Source organism: Propithecus coquereli, unplaced genomic scaffold (genome assembly GCF_000956105.1).
Source record: "Propithecus coquereli isolate 6110/MARCELLA unplaced genomic scaffold, Pcoq_1.0 Scaffold175, whole genome shotgun sequence".
NCBI classification, from domain to species: Eukaryota; Metazoa; Chordata; class Mammalia; order Primates; family Indriidae; genus Propithecus; species Propithecus coquereli.
The window spans coordinates 234,305-260,751 of record NW_012142190.1 but is presented as its reverse complement, the minus strand read 5'-3'; the positions used below and the strand labels follow the sequence as shown (position 1 = coordinate 260,751).

The window sequence follows — 26,447 nt, the reverse complement described above, 5'->3', positions numbered from 1 at the left end:
AGACCACTTTAGCAAAACTTTGAGCTTGAACAAATAGCCAAATAAAACTGGCCATCTTATACAGGAGGCTTTCATCACAAGCCAAAAGTGAATGTTCACTTACTAATGAGAAACTTCTTGCATTCTGTTACATAATTACTGGATGAGGAAGTGCACACTGCCCAATGTGAATGCTCAGACAACAGCCCTTATTAATATTTCATACAAAGTCCTGAGAACAGAGTACGAGTTCATTTGCCAAATGCCTCTTTGCCACTTTTCTATGCTTTGTGAGATTTTCTTCTTTTTCCCACTCTTCATAGTAATACAATGAATCTGATGAATAATTGTTTCTAATGAATTAACTGTCTCCTGTAATTGCTATCAAACATTTCACTGTGTTTTAAATTAAACCAAAAGGCTGAGTCATAGGAAGTCTATGCTGGATGGTTTTTATAGGGATTTATTCAACAAGATTCAATGTAGCTTCCCAGGATTTGGGATACCAGAGGATAGTGAAAGACAATTTGGGAAGATTCCTTAAGAAGATTGGCAGAAACTCTCAAATTTTCTTTGGCCATACTCATAGATTTTTTAAAAATTTTCATTCTTGAATCTAGAAACTAATGTCCTGACACAAGATTGTTAGGTAATAGAGAAATAAGGACAAATAATTTATAAAACGTGCACCTATGCTTGGAAATCTACATTGTAGATATATCTCCACTGATGTGGTAGATTGTTTCTTGAAATATGGAATCTACTCTATGGTTTTAACATAACCTCACTGCCCTTTTAGGTAAAAAAGGGGAAGCTGGTGGATTGAGAAGATGGAAGGGGGCTTGATGGATTTAGACTATGGCCCTGGCAATGCCTTCTAGTGAGCTTCAGTCACGGGCCCTTGTTTCTTCACACTTTCTCTAGAAGCCTCATAGGATGTTTTGTCACCTTGAATAGCTGTAGTAGATTTCATCAACGAGTCCTTTCTGGTGCCAAAAGTTGTGTTCATCCCTTTACACATATGATCTCTAATCTGTACAACAATTCTACATAATGGTTATAACTTCCCCTACTTTCCCATAAGGAAACTGAAGCTCAACCAGTTATTTTTCAGGTGTTTTCAGATTATAGAATAAAAGGAAAGGGGCTAACTAGGTTGGCATTCAGAAGCTTATTTTTCCTTGATGTCCCATGTGGCTTCTCAGAGTGGATCCCTGTGGATTCCTGTGGAAGAAGCAGAAGTCCTCAAGGGGACAGGTTTGGGAGAGCACTGGCCTAACCTATTAGATTTGCTCTTTCCAGCAGTGAGTTAGAACTGAGCCCATCTGTTGAGTTGGAGTTGAGCTGAGAGTTGGAGAGAAAAGGAGAAAGAGGGTAGCAGCAATTAGAAGAATTTGGCTCAAATTTCACAACATCTTTGGGAACCAGTGATGACCTGCAGTTGGTTTGGGCCACACACCTGCAGGAAGAAGTGGACCGTTTGAAGGGGCATAAACCCCAGTGGGATGGGCAGATCTAAATAAGTCCACCCTCAGGAGGGTGGCAAATCAAACAGTTAATGGGCCCATTTATTGTGGCACCTTCCCCTGACAGCGCTGTCCCTCTCTGTGACTTTCTCGCCATGCCAGGGTATTTCATCTCTTGCGGGAAAGTACCATTCTCTCGTGTATTGTTCAGCATTAATGTTCTGGAGTAGGATTCGGCAAGCAATCAGCTCACAGTGGGCGCCACAAGCTTATGGATATTTAGGCAAAGAAGACATAGGAGAGTAAAGAGATGAAAAGGGGTGGGGGGGCGTCAAAAGAAAATGAAGGAGAAAACATGAGAATTTGCACTTGATGAGTGAATGGAATGGGGATGTGGAGGCTTTAAGTTTCAGCCTCAGCACACCTTGATTTAGTCACTTCAAATGATTAATTCACTTAGAATTAGGGGATGTTAGAGATTTAATTTTTAAAAGGAGCTTGTTTTATAGATGAGAAACTGTGGCTCAAAGATAATTATCTCTCATCTCACAGCTAGTTAGTGGCAAGCTCAGGACTGGATGGGTGTCTCTGAATTCCTGTTCATTATCGTTTCCAACACAACACTGTGTTGAGTCTCATGGGAGGTGCTTACAGTGTGGTCAACCGTGGCTGGCAGATGGTGAGTGCGGCCGTGTAGAGGAGCACCGTGGAGGAGGTGGGATTTGAGCCCTAAAGATGGGGCGTAGGACTAGGGAAGTCAAATGGAAAGGGAGAGGAATAAAGATGTGACCAAGTGACATGGGGGTAGGAATGGGTTGAGGAGCTGAAGAAGACATGTCAGAAGACAATTTGGTTGGCTCATCAGGCTTGGGTTGAGAAAAAAATAAAAAACAAAATTAGAAAAGTAAGTCTGGACCTGCTGTAGAAGTACTGGAGTGGATCCTACAGAGCTGAGCCAGGCAGGCATTTGGCTGCAGCTCACCTTCCCCGGCCAGTGCCTGGATGTCCTGTTGTCTAGTGGCCCAAAGCCTATCTGTCCCTTCTTACAGACAGAGGGATTTTTGCAGACTCATTCCTGGTCTTCTTCTGCCTGTGGCACTTCTTCAGTATGTGTTATCTGCATCCCTGAAATTCTGCTTTCCACGTCTGAAAATGAAGGTCTTGGATTTTCCCTCGGGCTTTTAAAAAAATTACATGGGTGCATATTATTCCAGTTTCTTAGGTCTTTAATATTCCATACACTTTGTCATCATCATTGAAAATTATGTAAGGTGATCATGGATTGCTACCTTATTGACAAATCCTCCCTCATGACCTCTTTCAACATTCTTGAAAGAGTAAGATGAGGAAAACAAAAATGGGTATTTACACACTACCTGGAGGTAAACAGAAGATTGTGGCTGGTGGGAGGCTGTATGGCCTAGGATTTCTACTTTACTTATACGTAAGTCATTAAGCACTTACTTGTGGGATGTCAAGTGTTGAATACGTGCTTTACATGCATTATCTCATTTAATTATCATAGAACTTCTAGGAGGCAGACATAATTTATCATTTTCCAGATCAGGTACAGAGAGTCCAAGCACCTTGTTAGGAAACCAGTCCTGGCTGACATGTCCCAGAGACTATAAATGTGTGGCCTCCCAATACATCATCGACCGGGCGACTGAAAGCACTTCATTTGTCACTACCAGATTGGTTCTGTAACGACTCCTTAGACATTAAAATGAGTAATTTTTGGTCAAAAGTTCATAATCCAGAAAGCAGATATGTTTTAAGAAGCCTGTGCTGTGATATTAAGAGAAGCCTGTGTTGTGACATAGTCTAGAGTTTAAGGACATGGGCTCTGAAGCCTGAGTCCCAGCTCTGTCACCTACTACCATTTGCTAGCTGTGTGTTTCTGGGCAAAATAAACCACCTCTCTGAGTCTGGGCTTCCTCATCTATACAATGGAGGTAACAGCACTGTAAGGTTATTTGGGGGAATTCAATGAGAAAATGTATGTGAAGTACTTAGCCCAGTACCTGGCACACTGTAAGTGCTAAGTTTGTTTGCTGAAGGTTGCCCAGTATTTCTAGTACTTTTAGGCAGCTCTGGGGCTGCTCACTGCAAAGTCACTTCCCTCTGAAGTGGCATCATTACACACTAAAATCTGGGAAAGCGGACAATAATCCAACAAGATGATCCATGCTATTTAGGTTAATGTTCTCCCAGGAAACATAGTTGCGTCTTTGCACAGGTCCTCCGACTATGATGACTTATTCCCAAGAAATCGGAATGGGACCAGAGAGTGCAGACATTTGAAATTAGTTAGGAAATTAGAGGAGTTATAATATCCCAGGGTCTCCTCTCGTTCGTGAATTCTACCTCAGCTGTTCAAATGCTCATTGACCCACATCTTGCCCAGCCTATGGCAGCATGTGGCTCTGGGCATTTTACTTGCATGTGCTCAAATGTATTCCGACATTTTTCCATGAATTTGACTTGTCTCTTCAATAAACATATACATCCTTAATAACAGAAGAAACTAATTCATCTGCTTCCTTCAGGGGACATGATTTTACATCTTACATGGAATATGAGTGAGCTAATTATTTTTTATTTGAATAAAATGGTGCTAGTAATTATGGGCCCATAGTTTTGCCTGCCCGTGAAGAAAGGCAGAGACCACTGCCGGTCAGTTTTCTATTTCCTGTTAGGCTGGAAGACGCCTCTCCACATGTCCACATCGCTGCCTGAGTTGAAACTGCCCGTGACTATCAGTTTGTCAGGTGCTGATACTGCTGCACCGAGGTTATCCAGGTCCCCGGCAGATCCCCTGCCTTCATTAATACTTGTCATGGTGACTGGATAGGCACGGATGGTGGTGACATGGTGCTTAGGTAGGGGGTGTGTGAGAGGTCACTTGACGGTCACTAGTGCCCCTTTTTCAGCACATTTGAGGAGAGTGTGGATGGCAAGATTGACGCCTCACAGGAGGTTGGGTCCCCATGTCATCAGGCCATTCTCTGTGAGGATTCACTCTCCTCATCAGGCAGTTGCCTGAGCAAAGACGTGTGTTGCTCTTCTACTGTTTACCAGGTGACTGGGCCGGAGACTGAAGCTATAATGATGAATAAGACCTAGGCCCTGCTCCTAAGTAGCTCTCAGTGTTGTCAGATAATAAAATGGCAACACTAATGATCTGTTTACTGTGTGCCAGGTACTGCACTAAGTGCGTTACACAAATTGATTTATTCGGTATCACCCTAACATTTGCTGATGGCAAGGGATTTGCTGTAAATTCTTTATTTCTCTTCTGTTTATTTTTTAATGCCTTTCATAAAACTAGTAAGACATGGTAGCACGAGGTTGCTTTTTTGAGTTGCCATTGCTAAGAACACATCCATTCCTACAGAATTTGAAGTGGTTCACAAAAAGTATGATAAATAATTGAGCAACTCTGGATGAAGTGAGAAAATGGGGTGAGACCGTAGAGACACGGCCCACATGCTCTACTTTCTAGTCGTCAAGAAAGAGAAAGAAAAAGGAACACGTGCAAGATTAAGCGGCCCATAAGATAAAAACAAACCAAGAGAAGTACAACCTTTCAGGGAACTGAGGTCCAAAGAAATGACTTCTTCTCTCATGTTCTGTGGGATAGAGTAGACAAACTCCTTGAAAACACTTCCACTGCAGTGAGTGTCATGGGACTGATCATTTTACCATCTTCAATGCTGACAATGATACAGCTCCAAAGCAGAATTTATTAAAAGTGATTTTTGTGGGCTGTGATCTAATGACAAAATTTCAGAATGATATAAGAAATCAAAAAGACTTCTGAGCAATTTTCTATGACTGTGATTCTCTTAATTGGGTTTTTGTTATCCAGGATTACATAACTAGAAAATTATCAAACCTTGATTTCAGCTCAGGTCTGTCTAGTTCTAAAATCTGTGTTCTTTATGCTAAACTATCATTCCCAAAGCTTTCTGGACGTTTCGGTATCGACCACTGTATAGTAAGTAAGCCATTCTCCTCCTTTTGTGAGAACGAAATGTAATGATAGTTTAAAATATTCTTCACTGAGTGATTGAAGGTAACATCTTAAGCCTCCTTCTTAAATGTTTTAAAGGATATTATTTGTTGCCACTCCTATCATTGTCCTAAAGATTTTTAATTTATCAAATCACCCTTCCTCAGCTGAGCAGTCCTTCACTAAGAAAAAGAATGAATGAACAAAATAGGTGTTCCCTTTGAGCCTCCTATCTGGGTGTAACCGAGGAAGCACCCACACTTTTAGCCTCCAGTCACCCAGGTGTGGGGTGGTAAGATCCCCTGGCCCGGGCTCAGATTCCGTAAAAGAGGCAGGAGGGGGGCGGGAGGGAGTGTGTGGCTGTGGGGGAGGGGAGACTGCCAGAGCTCATGCTAGGAGTGAGCAGAAGAGCAGGGGAGGAAGGAAAGCAGGGGCTGGGAAGAAAGGCCGCGTTGGAAGTGTGAATGGACCACAGGGCCCTCGAGAGCAGGAAGCAGCACAAGCCAAGACGCTCACGGAAAAGCTCTTATCTAAACAGAGGTGGCCCAGGACGCTGGATCCCCTCCACCATTGTCCACGGAGCTGACCCACAGCCTACAATCCCCAAAACCCTTCTCCACTCCCCCTTCTCCATCGAGACAAGAAGTAATTTTCAGTATGGGCTCCAAGGCGTCACAAGGTCTCTCGAGGCACAAGAGAGTCACTCCTCCAGAGTCCCCTCGGCCTGACCCTGTGACCACCCTGATGGCCCAGGCCCTTTTCCTGGAGCAAAAGGAGCAGGAACCATTCTGTCTAAACACTCCCTCCAACTCTACGCCTTTTTCTGCCAGCATCCTCTCCCCTATATTGTTTTATTTGTTTTAAGAGAACGTGAGAGGAGGGGAAAAGATAGTGTTTGCAGATTCTCTTAATCTGATGGCTCAGACACACTATCGCTGATGTTTTGACACGACGCCCACGGTGGCAGGAGTGTTTACATCTGCCCCTCTGCAGGATGGCATGCCATAATGGGAGCAGTCCTGGCCATGCCCTCTGGCACTGTTCCAGGTGGTCTTTTTCTCTTCCAATTTTTTTTTTAAAGACATTTTACAGCCTCAATTTGCTCATTATTACTCCCCTACCCTTTTGCTTCCTAACATGAAATAATTCAATATTCTTTACAAACAGATTCTAATCACAGTGAGCACGTGCAGTAAAATCCCATTAAACAGATAAGCAGAGTTCCTCCCATTTCATCATCCAAAACAGAAAAAGAAGAGAGTGGGAGATTATTCTCTGTCTCGGGACTTTGTAGAACTTTCCAGAGCCTCTTTTTTTCCTAATTAGATGTGATTTAATTATACGTTTAATATAGACATTCGTTCCTCAGGCTCCAATAGGCAGCCACTGGGTGTTGGGCCGCTCAGCCCACCACTGCCCTCCCGCCCCCTACTCCAGAGGCCTCTTTAAAGTTCAGAGTCCACAACGGAACAGGCCAGCCACACCCCAGAGCATGCCCACCGATCATGCAGACAAAAGTAAGTTACCAGGAAGAGAAAAAAATGATGATAAAAACTGAATTGTTTTACTTTGTTTTAAGATTTTTTTAAATGATAAAATTCATTAGCCAGTAGAAAGCATGAGTTCCTATAATTTCAGCATCAAAGCATTTTTATGACCCAAACCAGAATTTATGTAAAAATTGTAATTATAAAGTATTCCTCCGTCCCTTCTGCCTGCCCTTCTCCACCAAAAGACTAGGTACATCTTTCTCCCTCTTGAAAATGATAATTTAATTTTTCTTGATGTCTGACTTTGTGGCAATCAGAATTCACAGGACCCCCTAGATTTTTTCTTGGGAACTCTGAGCCAGCTTTGCCCCTGGGAAGCATGGTAGTAAGGGTTTAGGGAGGTTCCTGGGGAATAGAAGTCCCCCTGTGTGATGGACTAAGCTCTGGTACAGCTGAAAGAGCTAGGAAAGTCTGGGTTCTAATCCCAGCTCTGCTCCTGTCCCTGGGAACCTGAGCAAGTCACTTGATCTTCCTGAGTCTCAGTCTCCTTGTTGGTAAAAGGGTTTGTGAAATAGGGATCATAATACCTGCTTTACTGGGTGGCTGTGAGGATTAGTTGAGGCAAAATGTATATTGCTCTTAGCCCAAGCCTTAGTAGCACATAGTAGCAGCTCAGTAAGAACAAGTTTCCCTTCAGACAGCCAAGAGTCAAACGTTAGCACAATAGAGATTTTGAAAGAAAGGTCAGTTTAATAACATTTACCATAGAGTGAAAGGGTATACTAAAAAAAAAAAAACAACAACAACAACAAAAAAAACAACTCTTCATCTTAAGACTCAAGTTGTAGAGCTGACCTTGTAGAATTAGCATGGTTATTAAACTTGCACGAAATCATTGCAGAAATGAGAATTTTATACTAGATAACTACAGGAGTCTTGGGTACTGTAACAGGCACTCAACAAATGGGCCATTTCTAGAAAGGCTAAATGAAGGGTTGAACCATCCCACCTAATTCTCCAGAGAACCTATCATTTTCTCACATGAGAGAGCCACTTCAAAGAAAACACAAACACTCACCATCAGTGGCTAAAGCTCACCCAGCTGGACTCTTCCTTCTGATTCCACCAGATGGGACAGTCCATCCTCTAAAGAAAAGAACATACCAGCTCTAAGTTTTAGGTGGGGGAGGGGAAAGGAAGGCAGGAGGAATGAATAAAATCAGAAAATCAGAACTGTTAAAAACCAGCAACTAAGAAAAAGCACACGTGAACACAAAAGGGTGCCTTTGGGTGCACACTGCATTGTATTTCCCGAGTGTTGGATTTGTGAAGGTGAATGGAAACTGAGTTGAGTTCAGGAACTGCATAATCAAAATATATTTTGATTATGTAAGATGAGAGATGTTTACCAAATTTTGGAAAGAAGCTGACCATGTCATGCAAAAAGAGCTAAAAAATACATTAAATCCCCAGGGTAGTAATGGTGTTTGTGTAGTGAATATTTGAGAAAGCTTTTCTTCCTAGATGCAAAAATGTATTGGAGTATAATTTCTTGTTATATGATGGTCTTGCATGGGTATCAGATTACATATGGTGTCAGGGTTAAGTGCACAGATTCTGAAATGAGCCAGAACTGAGTACAAATTCTGCCAGTAGTCAAAATATTCATCATGATTATAAGTTTGACCCCTGCGTTGGCTTTGCCTTTTCCTCTGGCCCCATGCTGCCTTCATCTGTCTTTGGTCACAGAGGAGCCAAATATTTATGAGTGTGGAGGGAACAGGACAAATCCATCACCCACCACTACAAGAAAACCAACCCAAAGCATGTAGGTCAGCAGTGTCATCTACATACATGGAGGGTGGCAGTTTCCCATCCCATGTTGAGAGGAGAAGACTAGTAACTTAGACCAAATGGGAGGGCTCCACGGATGGCTCCCACTTGGAGCTGAAAAGACTGACATGTCACATGTAGGGTCCAGCTTATGTGTTGGAAACATAATTGGCTGCTTTCCTTCCATTTATTTATACCAATCTCCAGTCTGAGACTAAGTTGTTTCAACCCCAGAGCAATCGACAGAGGTGACATGGAGTATACACTCTTACCCCAGAAATTTTTTTCCTTTCACTGGTTATAAATACCTCCATGCTATTGTACTTGGCGTGCCGTATGCAAATGGAGGCAGGAGTCCTAAAGCTCATTAGGAAAGGGACAGAGGCTTGGAGCATAGAGAGGACAGCACCGAGCTAAAGCTGATAACAGTGGCCTTGTCCAGAATAGTGCATGGGAGCTTTCTTATCTCGCTTTGGCAGGAGGCACTGTGGACTTCCTGTGCGAAATCAGGAGCGAAGCTGCTTTCCTCTTGTTGTTCAGCTTCCTCCCCCCTCAAGAAGGTTCCCAGCACAGTGATTATCTTTGCATCTTCAAACATGGCACAATCTACTTCCTTAAGAGCTTGATGTATTCTTAAGGCTCAGGCAAATTCCCCTCCCCCTAAATCTCTTTTCAAGTGCTGTTATATAGTAAGGCTCCTAAATGACATTCTATTTTTATGGTTCCAATTACAAAGAGTGAAAAATAACAGCCCCTAAATTAGAAAATAGCCACAGAATCTGTCCTGTTCATTTGGAGGACCTGACAGTAAGTCTGGCCTATAGTTTCCATGCTAGGGCTTATGTAGCTAGTAACTGCCCTCAGAGCCGTGGGCAGAGTTGGGACATGGGGGACGGTGGGGGGTGTCAGAGGTCGACAGCCCCAAGTGAACTCAGACAGCAGACCGTATTTCCCTTGGGAAACACCTCGACTTGCTTTTTACTCTAATGTATTTCTCTGCCTTTCCTGAAGACCAAGTGTATGAAATTAAGATCTTCGACTAAGGCCTCTCTTATTTTTCTCATTGCTTTGGGGACTTCAGCTGTTTGATGTCACAATCCCACATGTCTAATCTAGGTGCACTCATGTGTATACATTTATATTACATATACTCATACATGTACTGAGTGTGTGTGAAAGAAAGTCAAATAGAAGTTTAAGGTATGGATGTTATTATCTAGAAAATGGAGAATGCTGATAATGAAAAATAGGACAAAGTGACTTTTATGTAATGATTTAAAAATGTTATCGTTAAAATATTTCTAATAAAGGAGAAGGTGTATAATTTCTCTTTGGTTCAGTTATCACTACTAATCAATAAGGGTTAAAATGTTCTCTTATTTTACCTGTTGAGCTTAAGAAATAGCTATTAGATATTACAGAAATTCCTTGAGGAATGGTTAGCTCTTAATAATTCTTTTTTATTTTAAACCTTATAATCTAACTGTAAAAACAGATATTTTTAAAAACATTTGGGGGCCGGGCATGGTGGCTCACGCCTGTAATCCTAGCACTCTGGGAGGCCGAGGCGGGTGGATCGTTTAAGGTCAGGAGTTCGAGACCAGCCTGAGCAAGAGCAAGACCCCGTCTCTACTAAAAAAATAGAAAGAAATGATCTGGACAACTAAAAAAATATATATAAAAAATTAGCCGGGCATGGTGGCACATGCCTGTAGTCCCAGCTACTTGGGAGGCTGAGGCAGAAGGATCGCTTGAGCCCAGGAGTTTGAGGTTGCTGTGAGCTAGGCTGACGCCACGGCACTCTAGCCCGGGCAACAGAGCAAGACTCTGTCTCAAAAAAAAAAAAAAAAATTGGGGGAAACCTGACATATGGTCTAGGTACAAATACCACCATGGAATTATTGCTAATTCTATTAGGTATAAAAGTAGCATGTGATTATATTAGAAAATGTGCATATTTTTAAGAAATACTTAAGTATGTAGAGCTAAAATGACAAGAGGTCTGGAAATTGTTTTAAAATACTTCACAAAAGAAAAATCTAAGAAGAAATAAGGGATAGATGAAGCAAATGTGGCAAACTCTTAATAATTGTGAAACCTGAGTAATGGGTATATGGGGGTTTATCACACTGTTCTCTGTATTTCTCAGTATGTTTGAAAATAATAAAGAATTAAAACAAATGAAAACTCTTACCAGAAACAACATATCAGGTACCTGGTGCCTGTCAGTATGTGTACAGATGTTTATGGAGTCTCAATTACATGCTAGGCCCTTGCTTAGCCATGGAGACAGAGTGGATAAGCAGATTTGGCCCCTGTCCTCCTGTAGCTGTTGGCCCAGTGGCATTAAGTGGACACTAAAAGGTGGTGAGTACTCTGCAGGGGACATTGCGGAGTACGCAACGTGAGGGACAGGAGCCAAATCCAGCAGACTTGAAGTCAGCAGACTCCAGAACATTCTGGAGTTCTTTTCCTGGCCCAAGGACCAGCAAGGAATAATAACAGAACTTTTTCTGACCACAATCCCTTTTATCTTACCTTTTTTTCACACTTTTTCCTATCACTTTCTTCCAACCTAAGTCATATCTGCTCTTGCCTACTTAAGATGAGCCACTCATTCTTTCCAGAAATTAGGCTTTAAAATTTCTCTTGCTTTGAAAATCTCTAGAATCTGCCCAAGCCATGTACAAATTAGAGACCGGCAAGCTTTCTGCTCACCAAAAATTCTAGGTAAGAAATTCTAGGTAAGGTAAGAATGCAAAATGATTAAATGTTTCAGATAAAGAGAAAGAGAGATTTTACAGACCTTAAAGATAAACAATGTCAACACCCTTATTTTATATGTATACACTCGAGGCCTGAGTAGTTAAAGAGCTTGCCATGATATTCCAAAATTTGAACAGAAATAGACTGAATTTAATAACTGCTTCACACTATTTGTTTCCATATGTACTTAATTAGCCCTGGGAAAAGTTTGCTGTACAATTGAATACTCTGATTAAAAGCCAGCCTTTTATAGACGTGAAATTTATTATCTGTTATTTCCTTAAGGTTTCCATTCATTAACATAATTTCGTTTATTTCCCCGTGTTTGCATGTTACTTCTACTAGGAACTAATTAAAATCTAGATATTTAATTTTCTAATTTATGCATTTTATTTAATATTGAACATTTAGAATAGGAAGGATATAGGGTGGCACATTGGTATGGGGTTTATCTCGTATTGAGCAAATATATTTGCTATTTTTAAGTTTTGAGGATGAATATAGGGAAAAAAATCTAAAGGAAAGAAGATTCACACAAAATTTTTGACTTTGTTATCTGAGGACTTATCCAATGGTTTTCATTTCAGTTGTCATCATTGCATTGGCTGGACCGTGCTGCTAAGCAACATTGTGATGACTTACTTTTTTTTTTAATAGGTATGACTTTTGTTCCAATAATGAAGAGCCCTTTATCCTGGGTCCTGACAGCAATATAGGAAACAGAATTGAGAGCATCACTCAGCGCATGGCAATAATAGAAGGAAAGAATAAGGTATTGTTTGTAAAAATGAGTGCTGGGATATTTCTTCTAAAAACACCCTCTCAGCTCCCAGTTCTAGGTTATTGGAACCAGAAGTAATTCACATTTTCAAACAATTCAGAGACAAGAAAGGCAATATCTGAGCTATGTCTTCATGGAGATACACACTGAGGCTACTCAAGCTGCTGTATTCTCTAACCAACCACTAGTTCCAAGAAAATGAGTACTTGTTCCTAATGGAAGAGGTGGAGCTGTCCTCTTGAACATCAAACTGGTCCACGTCAGTGCTTCTCAATCCTGGCTGCATATTAGAACACTTTACCAATTACTATTACACCTAAATCTCTGGGCTGGAGCCCAGGGCTCATAAAAGCGTCTCAGGTGATCCAGCAAATAACCAGGACTGAAAAGCAGTGACATACACAAAGTTGGGTCCCAGTAAGAAAAGCTAGTACAAGACTTACGGCTAAAATTGAATGTTTCCATTTCACGAAATATCATGTTTTTCCTTCTGTCTTTCTTTGCAAGGGCAAAGCCTAAGTTGGGATATGCAAACACACATGATCTATCAAGATTCCTGACCTAATCAGTGTGCCATTCATTTTCAACTCCCCTAACCCCCACTGAGCCTTGACAATGGGTAACAAGCCTGTGAACCCCACAGGTGGCAGACCTAGTGGCTTTGTCCTGTTGAATTAGTAAAAAATACACTTGAAAATGTGCTATTGTCCAGCACAGGGATACTGATTCTTTAAAAAAGAAAAAATATATCAAATTACCCCTTGCTGAAATGTCTATTTACACATGCGTATCTTGATTTGGAGTAGAGACTATTAATACAGTACCCATGTCTACTTGGAGTGTGGTTCTGTTTATCTTATCTATTTATTCAGCTATATGCTTTGCATTTGAAGATGACAAAGTAGATAGATCATTCTTCATGTAGGATTTCACAATAACAACAAATAACATCTGTATTTTTCATTATGTAAAATTTTTTGACATATGCTAATGTCAACATCATTCTTTGGCAGGCCAGAGTGGTTATCTCCATTTTAAAGATAAGAAAACTGGGGTGATAAGTTGATTAAACCAAAGCCACACAACTTAAAAGTGTAAATGAGAAATTCAAACCAAAGTCTTCCTATTCCAAAACCCAGTCAACAAGGCCAACTAAGCCAATTAGCTAAAGAAATTAGACAGAAATTAGCTAAAGTGGTAATGGTTTATATAACATCAACAGTCATTTGCACAAATAAGCAGTGGTTTTAAACATTCCGTGATGTGTAGCTATTGATGAGAGAGTTTAATGAAATACTTAGAAAAGAGGAAATTCTATAAACTTGAAAGTTTAAAACGGGTGATACTACATATTTTTAAAAAGGAAATTGCCTCAGTTTACTAGCAGTAGACAGTTGTCACAAAATGCTAGAAAAATTTCAAGATGCCATTGGTTTATCAATTCGTTTTACCTTTTCCTGACTATATCAGGTGACTGTACTGTTCATTGCTAGATATTCAAACAAGAATTTATAAACATAATTTCAGTGGTAACTTCGAGTTCTATTTTGGTATTCTATCCACAGAAATATACCATAGGAAATAAAATGGAAAATGAGAAAGCTAGGTGAGGTTTCTAATTAGCCTGAACCATGAAGTAGCAGCCTGACTCCATATATAATACCTGTCAAAAACAGTTGGAGTGGAATAAAAAACTTGGCTGAGATAAAAGAACATCCTGTGTTCTTTTCACCATGATTTTCTCCATGCATGCTTGAAACAAATTTATTGTCTTGTAATTTTATAGTCATGTAGAAGATTTCAAATATAGACCTCTGTACACAGTTGGCACTTGTGCCACCTAACCTGCCAACAAGAGCCCCAGGGTCAAGTTCTGGCACTTTCTATCTGTATAACCACATGCAAATCAGTTCACCTCTCTCAATCTGAGTTCTCTCCTCCAAAAAAACAAATGGAGCAAATGATATTTGCCCTATCTAGCTTCCTGTTATAAAGATAAAATAGGTTTCACAGCCTACTAACAGCTATCATTGTAATTAGACTTTAAGTAAATTATTGATTTCATATTCTGAATTTAGGAGAATTTACTAATTTTACTTTTAGCATCTACTAATATATCTTTTTGTGTATGTGGAAAAAAGATATCCTTCATATGATGGTGACAAATGAAAGTTTTGCCATTTCTGAATTTCAGGCAGTGCTCTTTCCTTTACAATTAAAACTGTTCTTATTTTCTGTATACTTTTAGAAAGTAAGTTAAAGTCCTCATTTAGACTGAGGTGATCCCTTTATCCACTGGCACACGGTGAGCCTGCCCAGTGATGCCACTCTACAGATCAGTGGGGCAGCACTCACACTCACGCTGGAGCACCTGCCAAAATTTTTTTTGGTTTTTTTTTTGTTTAACTCAGGGGTATAGAGGACAAAAAGATTCAGTTTCCTTATTGGTAAGTTTTGGCCCAGATTTGTGAAAAGTGAGTCATCAACTGGAGTTGCTAATAACAAATGTAGGGTTTTCATATTGTTTAAATGGGGTTGCCAGACTGTTGGGTTTGTAGATACGGAGTAGGAAGTAGAAGGAACCCTGTGTTAGAAAAAACATACAGGAAATACATATCACAGCATTCATTCTGTATGGCTGGAGAATGGTGACAATTTTAATGTTTTAATAACATTTCCACTGAAATCATTTTGACTGCACATTGAGAAGTGTGTGTACTGTGTGAGACAAATTCATGACTAAAGCAATAATACTAATCACGGAGTTACAGCTTGTGTTTCAGTTCCCACACACACACCAATTTTTTCTAATTCTCACATTCTCTTTGCCCATCAACTGGCTCAAATGTGCCACCCTATGTTAATTTTAGATTCTCCCATGACCTTTACACATCTACTTTTATTTCTCCCTGAAACACTTAAAAGGAAGCTATATTAGAAATATCCTGAGATTAAAATCATTGTTCCATATATAGACTTTTTAAAAACTAGTGCTGGAAGTTAAGTAGAATGACACATCATCCCATCCATTCTGCTCCGTGAGGTTCAAACGACATGGTAGTAATAAATTACTAATGCTTAGTGAAAGGGAAGGAAGGAAGGAGCATGAAGAAACTGCAAACTTACAGTACTTAACGATAGCTTTATGAGCATTCCTGGCTCACACAAAAGAGCCCAGAGAATGGACTTGAAGGAACTGTTCCTAACATCTACATCCCCAAGGTCTGTGCGGGCCAAGTGGAAGCACCCCCAAAGTGGAAGCACCCCAAAAGTCCAAGCTGTAAAAATGAGGAATAAAAAGATATGCGACTTTCAAGAGTGTAGAATTACACTGGACTGGACACCTCACTGAAAGGCCACTTATCCTAAACTATTAAGTCAACCACAGAATTGAATTTTTTAAAATGTTGTAGGTTTATGTGTTTGTCCTCTATAATGAGGCACTGTGAATTTTAAGTAGATGTGAAAGAATTGTTACCTCTTCTGACCGATATGAACTTTGATATTCTAATGTCATTTTGGCACTTTCTCATCCTCAGTCCTCTTTCATTTGATTTGCATTGTGGAAAATGAAAATTAATTATAGAACTAATACAAACAGTTATCCTTGAGAATTTTTTTGGTGTACCTTATTAAATAAATGATTATAATTTCAAACATACATTAGAACTAAAATTCTTAGCACTCTCTTTTATTTAGTTGATATTTGGTACTCTACTTGTTATTGCTATTTTCATTTTTTTTCCCCTTGAAACCATAGTTATGAGCATTGGGGAATAGACTTGTCCCTTTAACTCAGACAACTAACACATTGAAACTTACTGCCCTATAAGAAGTTGTCTTCTAGTCCAGCCAAATACACTGACCTACAACTCAAGTTGAGCTCCTTTCTCTGACCCTATAAAGTTTAAACTTTGTTTGTCAAATATCTTTTGCTTTTTATGAAAGCACGTTTTAATTTATAATTTGATAATATATCCTCTGAAAGAAGAGAAGTACTCTAGAAATCAGATAATTTTTAATAAAGTTGATCATGGGATGTAAGTTCTACTTTATTTTTAAATTTTCTTCTTTAATTATAATCTTTTCCTTCATCAGTATTTTCAAACCACATAACATTATATCATTTGAAAAACAACTTGCAGCTTACATAAAATGCTATCAAAGAAGGAAACTAGCATTTCTGTACATAGTGGCATTTAGCTTATGTGCCCATCTCTGCTGATTAAAGGATTATTCTCAAGACAAAAACCAATTCAAAGAGTAGAGAGAACTTTACCAATAGATCTGTGTTATTCAATTTAAAGAGTTTTAAGGTAAGAAGCAATGTCTGCCCAGGCCTGTCTGTGATGCTGTGAATCACTTAACTTCTGTAAACCTCAGTTGCTTTATCCATAGAACAGGGTAATGCACCCATCTCATAGGGTTATAGGGAGGTTTAAATGAGGTAATGCCTGTAAAGTGCTTTTCACACTGTCTGGTGCGTAGCAAAGGCCACATGAATGTACCCAGAAACAAAGAAATAATGTAAATTCCCATCAACATCATTTCCTACTTCTATTTTAATAGAAGCTTTGGAGAGGTGAGTTCTGGCGCAGTCTTGACTGTGGGTAATGTGTCTGTTTTAGAAGGCATCACGCAAGCAACAGAAGAAAGACTCCAGGGCATTTCTATCGCTATCATTTATCACATAACCTGGATTCATTTCACTTCTGGGTACCTCAGTTTTATTCTCTGATTGTACTAAAATTTCGACTTATCTGACTATTTGTGACAGACCTGCAAAATGGCTACAGCCATGCCCAGATTACCTGCACAGGTCCTCAATATGGCAAATGGGTACATCTGAATGGACTTTCCCTTGCCATGAAATCCAGTTCTTGTTTTCAGTTGCTCTGAATTTAGCAAAATCAATCTCATTTTTATAAAAACCCAAACATAACTTATAGATGCAGGTAATTGCTATTTATAATTTCAAATAATCTCAAGCCAACAGAATTGAGTTTTCTACTTATTTATTGAGCAAAAATAAATCTGAGAATCTAAACAAGTTTTTCGACTTAGGCCCTTCAGGATAAACACTTGAGAACTAACTGCTTAAGAAGAACAGTGCTGAAGCAAGCATGAGAAGGCTGCATTTGAGCTCCCTGTTTCTGACCTGTTGCAAACTGCTTTGAAGCCCTGAGCCCAAGCTTCCTGAGACAACATGAGGGAGTCAGAGTCTCATTTGATGATCTCTGCTCTTCCAGCTGCCACCAGCTAACAGTCCTTTATGCTGTCACCTAACAGCTTCTCTTCCAACTACTTCCATTTTCTTCCACGACTCTTATGTGGTGGGTACAATAATTAAAAGGAAGTGGCTATCCAGAATTTTTTATTTCCCACCTCATATAAAGATTAATAATCAAAATAAGGAAAGAGATACCTGAGCTCTCTTTCATATTCTTCCTCATGAGTTATTTGCCTTCCTATGAGTGTTTCCTTGCAAAAGAGAGAATAATTTACATTTGAGCTTCAAATGAGGAAATTCTCCATCACCTTAAAGGTTATTAAGAGCAGGGATTGTGTCATATTCATCTCTGTCTCCCTTACAACAACTGGGCAATGCCTTGATAAGCACTCAGTAAATGTCTGCTAAATCGAATGAAAAATGTCACCTATTGCAGATATCTTCACTACCAATAATTTCAATAATACACAGAGTATATATAGGCGGATGTCATTAAGTACATCCTTCCAACAAACAGAAGAGAAAGCCTTGTGTAATACTCACTATACCTTGTGAAAATTACTGAGAATTTGGACCAATGAATTTGCTGGCTAAAAAAATCAGGAGCATGTTTTTAAGTCTTTCTGATCTATAGATTAAAGACAGAAATACCTTAATTTATTAGATGGGACAGGAGAACACAAGTAAAGTGCGTAGGAAATTATTTAGAAACTCAGAAAATGTTAGGACTCTTCTTAATGGCCAAGCCGTTTATACGGTTACGTTCACCACCTTGGAAAGTCCATTGCCACATTTCAGCCTACGCATTACTTTAGCCTGTAAGCCACTTGATCATCATACTTCAGCTAGGAGACTCTATTAGTCTGGAGGCATAAACACGGCCTCTATAATTTCAAAGCCCATAACCAGTTATTCATGTCTCAGGAGACAGGCTGCAAAGATTTATAAGTAACTGGATCAACTTTATTTTTCATAATTTTAGGTATGAAAAACTAGCTTTTTCATTTTTTTCATATAGATACATTACTTTTTATGCAAGCTTGGGTTAAATTTAAGAACGCTCAACACCTAGCACTCTGGAAGGCTGAGGCGGGAGGATAGCTTGAGCTCAGGAGTTCGAGACCAGCCTGAGCAAGAATGAGAACCCATCTCTAGCAAAAATAGAAAAAAATAGCCAGGCATTGTGGCGCACGCCTGTAGTCCTAGCTACTCGGGAGGCTGAGGCAGGAGGATCACTTGAGCCCAGGAGTTTGAGGTTACAGTAAGCTATGATGATGTCACGGCACCCCAGCCAGGGAGTGAGACTCTGTCTCAAAAAAAAAAAAAAAAAGAGAATAAGAATGCTCAACAATTTATTTCATATTGCTAATTCTTTTCTTTAACAGAAGACAATGCAAATCTTTAAGCTGTCTAAATTTTTCTTTCACTACTTTGTTTCACTACTTTTTAGATATCACAGTTTGAAAAGTGTTTTCAAGTTCATGCGAACTTGACTACTAATTTCTTTGAGGCTAAGATGTCAAATAGCAGCACTAAAATCTAGTGAAACAGTATTATTATATTAATTCATAAATTCTATCTTCATTTTCTGATTAGGAATTGACAGAACTGAGAAATTACGTAATTTACAAACACACACACAGTCCCCTTCAGGACCTCTGGAGGCTGCCTGCCACATTATTTGAGCACGTTAAAAAATTATTCAGCCACTTTCTCTTCTGTCCTGGCTCACTTAACATGCCTGTTACAGAACCAAACAGCAGAGAAGGCTTCGTCCCCAAATGGCATCCATGCTCTCAGGTCACCCAAAGGGGAAGGCCTCAGCCTCACCTGTTCCTCTCATTGACGTGGAACTGACCACCTCGTAGGGTAGGACGTGCAGTCCCACATCTCAGCTTCGGCTCTGTAATTGTTACGCCAGCAGCATGAGATAAATAAGATTGAAACCCTCATATGAGTCGGATGTCATAGGCCCCGGTCTCCTGAGGACCTGCTTTCCTGTTATTTTTCCATTCTTGCTGGGGCTCGGCAAGGGGAGAGCTTTCTGGTAACCACTACCCATGCAATACTGTCCTTGCTGAATGAATGGAATAGCTGAATCATTTCAACGCTCTGAAGTAGCTTAGGGATGTTCAAATCGGTCTTTGTCCTATTGCTAGCTAAAGCTTCCTTTTCTTTTGCAGACGGCCAGTACCTTGGTTGTGGCTGACTCTAGACTTTCTGGAATCTACAGTTGCATGGCTTCCAATAAAGTAGGGACTGTGGAACGAAACATAAGCTTTTATATCACAGGTAAGCTACATATCCTATACCCACAGATAGCCTGGTGACCTTAGTCCCTCTTCAATCTTGTTTGCTTTTATTGTACTTATAGCTTGAGTGATTTTTTTTAAAGAAAGCATTTCATAGAATTGTCAAACTTTGAGTACTTTCATCCTTGCTCTCAGGAATAGAATTCTACATCATTGGATCTCCTAAACTGTTATTTCCCTGAATTCTCTTTTAGAGTTATTTGTGTATGCCTCCCTCCCAGACTGGATTGTGAATTTGGGATCTTGCATGTTGATTTTTTAACTCCCTTCAGTACTAGCATGGGGTCTGGCATACAGCAGTTGTTCAATAACAACCAAGGAAACCAATTATAATACCTATGATGACATGGTATTTTTTTAACTAAGAAGCTAATTGTTTCACAACTTAGGGTAATACAGACTTTTGGGGGAATGAGGCTCTCCCATAGAAATCTCAAAGTGAGCTTTGTTAACAATAGTTAATGGGCTATTTTTTGATAGCATTTAAGAATTTTTAGCCTTAAATATGATGGTCTCTGCAAATCTGAAAACCTCCAAGGTACACAAATGGCACTCCATGGGTACAGGAAGGAAGTAAGTAGCTCAAAGTATAAAAACAATTGTCTGGCTCCACGCTCCCCCAATTGCTGAGGAAACCTGGGCAGTCTGCCAACCTCTGGAAACCACACTGCATGGGTCAGGTTGCAGAAATTGCCAAGGGGTCTCCAGAAAGAAACAGGCAGGTCCAGCTCCATAAGACGTGTGGGTTGTCAGATCACAGGAGCCTCAGGCGAGTGAGCCACGCCCCAGAAAAGCTGTGCCATGGGAGATAGCCTGGAGTAGACTCTCACATAATGTCAGAGCTGGAAGAGACTCTGGACGCTACTCAGTATTACAGCTCCCACGTTTTCCAGATGAGGAAATGGGATTTGGAGAGGTGGAGAGGTGCACAGCCGAGCCGCTCTAGACGAAGTCAGTCTCTCTCTCATGTTGGAGAAGTAGAAGGGAACTTATGTTTGCATTCATTCCCAGTAGAAACAGGCCTTATTTAGAAAAGGATTCAGACAGATCTCACACAGACTGGTTCTCTAATAAATCTCAGATGATTTGGACTAATTAAATACAAAAGTTTGTATTGTTCTTTATATTTGGTTGTAAGCAATTCTATAGCCGCTGTATGCCTGATTTAGAACACAGCAGCACGAGCAATGCCTATTCTGTCCTGAACATTCCACAAGTTTGTGGCAGTTTAATGAGCACCATTAGACAGTACAGTTTACCTCTGTACTGAGCACTTGAAGGGACATCAACGAAGCCTTGTCTTTCTAGGAAGACCATTCTCACACCAAGAATACAAAGAAGAAATGATAAATGACACATATCCTAGTATCAAAATGTGTGCAGAAGCAATGTAATGAACGAACTGACTCTCTAAAGCCATTGATGTCTGATAGAGATATAATACAAGCCACATATGTAATGTAAATTTTTCTGGTAACCACATTTTTAAAAATTAAAAAAAATAAGAAGATAAAATTCATTTTATTTAACCCAATATATCCAAAATATTACAATTTCAACATGTAATCAAAATTTTAAAAAGTAGCACACTATTGCTTCAGTTTTTAAATTTAAATCAACTTAAATAAGATAAAACAAATGAATACACTTCAGTTCCTCAATCACACTAGCCACATTTCAAGTGCTCAAAAGCTGCATGTGGCTCATGGGTACCATATTGGATAGTGCGGCTCTAAGGAAAGAGGCAGGATTCATGACAGTTTGGGGCAGCAGGGAGAGGGGTGGAATGTGAGTAAGTAACAAAGAGGACAGTCTTGCCCTGACGTTTTCAGAGCCAAGGCAAGAGTAGCAGTGGAGGTCCACAAACCATGTATCTAACTACTGACAAGTTCTAAATCAAGCAAACAAGCAGTTCTATATGTTTCAGCCTCCTATGGACAAATATACTTTCATGACGACTTGAAAGGCTAGGGTAAGTTTAGAACTTCAGGACTACTCAGAGTTCCAGAGCAGATTGTAGTAACACCTGGCAATGTGGAAGGACTGGCTCATCCATCTCCTCTTGACACCCTTCACTCTGTCACACACTACAAGGGGCCATGCACCCGCGAGTGTGGTCTTTCCAGCCCATACATCTAAACTCTTCCCATGCCCCTCACAAATTCTTCCCATGGCCACTTCTTGGACGGACCTAGAGGTATGCACACCAACACGCAGTCTGATCTCAAGAGGCCAGACCTAGGGAAGAGGGAAGAAGACTGAGCCAAACTGGAAGCAGACTTGAGATCATCTTTATAGGGAATTTTGAAATCTCAAGGACCCCCAAGCATGATGTAGGAATAGAGTGACACAAGCTCTGGGTAGGCATTGTCCACTTTGCCCCATAGACTCTTCACATTGTGGGCAGGGGGACTGCCAGAACGGAGTCATCTAAAGGCCCAGGACAGGGACCCTTCTTGCCTGGGTCTGAAGACAGTACTATAAGAGGATGTGCTAAGAGCAGAGGAGAATGTCATGCTCATTTCCTTATTGTTCAGCGTTCCCAAGGAAAGTTCAGCGATGCCTAGCATTTATTACAGCATCAACATCTGGCTGTCCATTGAGCTTTTCATTGCTGCATCATATTTCTGTGCATGATATTGTTGCTGAAAGGGCCCCAGCTGATAAAGTTGATCACCCACTGAATTCAGGCAGAAATTCCCTCCCACCTCTCACTACATTATACAATTTATAACTCTGGAGGGTTTGAAACCTGTTCTAGATCCCTAGGCTTATCCATAGAAAGGAAAAATGAGAATTCAATTCAAACATAGCTACTTGAAGCTACAATACTTTTCCTCTAGAAATCCAAGAGCTTTAATCTTAAAACTGAACACAAGTTGAGCCAATCAAGCCCCCATTGCCTGGAATATACTTTCTCTGAATTCTTTTCTACTGATCTTGAAAAGTTCTAGTTTTGATTAGTGATACTAGATTAATTTGATTACATTTATTATTTATTTTAACTAGTTATTTTGTTTTTTCCTCCTCAAGTCTTTGTTAATGAGATTTATTCTCACTAGAGATGAGACTAAATACTCTTAGGAATGATGCACCTTACATGTGCATTTTCTGAAAATATGAACATAATATTTGTTCAGTGTTTCTACTTGACTCAGTGAGGACAATGCTTTAAAAAGTACTTGTCTAAAATTTTAATGCTCTAAAGTTCTAGATTTGGATCTTTACTGAACCTCATTGTAGTCATGTTGTCCCTTCCTTAAAATACAGTAACTTATAGTTGCTTCCAACTTGATGAGAACTGGTTAACTGTGGCCATTGGAACCCTCAGCTGCCTGTACCTCAAACTTTGGCACTCACTTGTACATGGAATCTACTTCCAACAAGTCAAACTTCCTAGTAACCACTTACTTTCTTTTTAGAGAATGTTATTTCCATTCTTTAGTGGAAGTAAAACCTTCTTTATTTCCATCTGACAAATGATCCCTCTCATCCCTATAAATTTCTATGCCTCTCTCTTTCATGAACTTAATCCACATGTCTGATTCAATCAGGTCGAAACGTCTACTCTTATGCACCTTTATAAATAGATGACTCTTTCACCTAACCCTAAGTTGAATGTCTCTTCTGAGCAAGGGTTGATTCTTCTCCCCGACACCTCATAAGATGCCATGGATGTGCTTTGCGTTAGATGGATGAGTGTTATTTGGTGGTCATGATGATTGTGCTGAATCTGCAACAGATACTTAAGTGTGGGAAGACTTCTATATTTTCATGTTGAGGGTTAGAAGGCAATTCTTTCTTGGGTCTGTTTTTGTACACAGACTAAAAAAAAAATCAACACGAATTAAGGGGAAAATCCCTCTGGGTTCATTAAACAGTTGAGGACATTTTATTTATCATCTTCCGTGGATGAAAAGAGAATACCAAAGAGGTTATACTGGGAAATAATCATTTCCACGAGGCTATCTGATAACATAAACCAAATTAGCTTCAGTAACCATGTCCCCCATATAATAAACAGGGCTCAAAACGAATTTGGTACTTTTCTTTTCCTATATGTGTGTTTTTGCTGTTTTGCTGGCACTCAGCATGACTATGGGTGTGTTAGCAATTACTGAGGGTGAAACAGGAACAGCACTGCCTTATCTCCCTGGTTTCCCAATGTCACTAAATGCATTTTATTTTGAGATTCCTGGTGGTGCTTGGCAAAGATAAACAAAATCTTCCATCAGGAAACCTGTGAGCTATTTCCACAGGAAGTTTCAAATCACTAAAGTAAATAGAAACTCTCTACATGATCTCAATGGTGTTACTTGTGCTCGGTTGGGTTCTAACTACCAGGATGAGACCTCATAAATGGAAAGTCTGTGGTCGTGTAAGAAATGATTTGATTGCAACCAGTCAGTGCACAATACCTCTGCTCTAGTATCTGTGTAAAAGTTGATGGCTCTTTTACTCCTCATGCTTGGAAAATGTCCCAAATATAAAAAGATGCTGAATTAGAGGAGCTATTTCTGACACCTTATTGTTATGTTAAAAATGACTGTCAGCTACTCCTGCATCTCCTGGCACATTCTAAGATTTTCATTTTAAAAGCAGAAAAACCTCCACTGGTATCCTCTCTCTTCAACCATTGACAGCTTCAGCTTCATAAGCTACTGTAACACCCCCGCTCCCAGGTTTCAAATGAATACTTTGGCATTTCTTCAGACGTGACACTTTATAATAAAGCCAAAGCCCAGAAAAATCAGAAAAACAAGCAAAGTGAGATTTAGGAAAGAGTTGATATGATATCTAATTTTGGACTATTGTCCCCTTAAGGTTTAAAGGTTTCTTTATAGCTTTGTGTGCAAAAGATAATAATAAGAATAGCATAACATAATGCTTTTCATCTTCAAAGCACTTTGTAAAATGTTGGCCCAAATTCTTTGCTTAAATACAGATACACCACTAGTATTAAGCAATTGGAGGGCTTTAAGAGCAGGTCAGTTCAGGGCCAGTAACCAATGATTTTTTAAAGTTCTCTGGTGAAATGGTCCAAAATGACACTAAGGAACCCAAAAGTTAAATGATGGTCCAGGGTAAGAATACTGAGGAGGAGGGCTCATGGGGTGTTGCTAAGGGCTTGGGAGATGGAGATGCTAACATTGAAAAAAGTGGCTTTTAATGACACAGTCATCTTCAGAACATGTTAACAATGTTTTTCAGAATAAATTTGATTTTTTAAATTATTCTTTCCCCATCCCCCATCACACCCACTTTGTAGTCTGGCAACTCTTCCAGATTATTCCAGATTATTCTATTTTCAGAAGAAATCTTTGCTTCTTTATGTCTGAGTAGAACCATGACCATAAAAGGGGTCCTGAGCAAGTCAGCTGGTTCTTCTCTGGCCCACTGTGCCAACAAAGACCAGGGCAAGTAACCTGGGAGAGCAGCAGGAGGAGGGTAGTGAGTGACCATTGCTTTTCACTAGAAAAGTTGAGAACCAAAGTGGCATTGATTGGCATGTACCCAGGACTTCCTATTCTCACTTGTTTGCAAGCTATTTTGGATAAGTTTGACCATAAATGCATCTTTGGTTTTTAGTACAAATTGCTCTCATGTTATTTCATTATTTTGACCACTTCGCATGTCCACCTACCAGTAGGAGTACTATACATGATAAAGAAATGGGAAATGGAGTGAGCATCCTAAGTTGGAAAAAACATTCCACTTTGAGGAGCAAGTTTGGGGAAATAAGGAGAAGGTACCATCCTGATAACTGACCCATTTTGCATTTCCTACCTCATTTCTGATAGAATGAAGTTCTACCTACCATGTTTGATCAGTTACCCTAAAATAAAAACATAAATACTCATCCTTTTTAATGCTGATGCTGAGAGGATTTGTGTAGGAACAATTCTTAAGATCTTTCAATATCTCATTATGAGACATTGGTTTTTCTACGAACTGAAGTTCTTTATTCTTATCTTACAGACGTGCCAAATGGATTTCATGTTAACTTGGAAAAAATGCCTACAGAAGGAGAGGACCTGAGACTGTCTTGCACAGTTAACAAGTTCTTATACAGAGACATCACTTGGATTTTACTACGAACGGTTAATAACAGAACAATGCACCACAGTATTAGCAAGCAAAAAATGGCCGTCACCAAAGAGTACTCCATTACTCTTAATGTCATCATCAAGAATGTTTCTCTGGAAGACTCAGGCACCTATGCCTGCAGAGCCAGGAATGTATACACAGGGGAAGAAATCCTTCAGAAGAAAGAAGTGACAATTAGAGGTGAGCACTGCAACAAAAAGGCTGTTTTCTCTCGGATCTCCAAATTTAAAAGCACAAGGAATGATTGTACCACACAAAGTAATGTAAAACATTAAAGGACTCATTGAAAAGTAACAGTTGTCTCATATCATCTTGATTTATTGTCACTGTTGCTAACTTTCAGGCTCAGAGGAGATGCTCCTCCCAAAATGAGTTCGGAGATGATAGCAGTAATAATGAGACCCCCCCAGGTCCCAGCTCTGGGCTCCCCATTCAGGCCAAAGGGTCTGCTCTCTGAGGCCAACCTG

At 39.8% G+C, this 26,447-nt stretch overlaps 1 protein-coding gene across 1 annotated transcript in view; it reads left to right on the top strand.

The window, feature by feature from the left end:
* Positions 1-26,447, top strand: part of FLT1 (fms-related tyrosine kinase 1) — a 163,818-nt gene that overhangs the window by 64,403 nt on the left and 72,968 nt on the right. Inside the window, exons 11-13 of the mRNA XM_012642141.1 lie at positions 12,207-12,321; positions 19,744-19,852; positions 25,852-26,160. Of these exons, the coding sequence (XP_012497595.1) occupies positions 12,207-12,321; positions 19,744-19,852; positions 25,852-26,160 (533 nt within the window). The remainder of the gene's footprint in view (positions 1-12,206; positions 12,322-19,743; positions 19,853-25,851; positions 26,161-26,447) is intronic.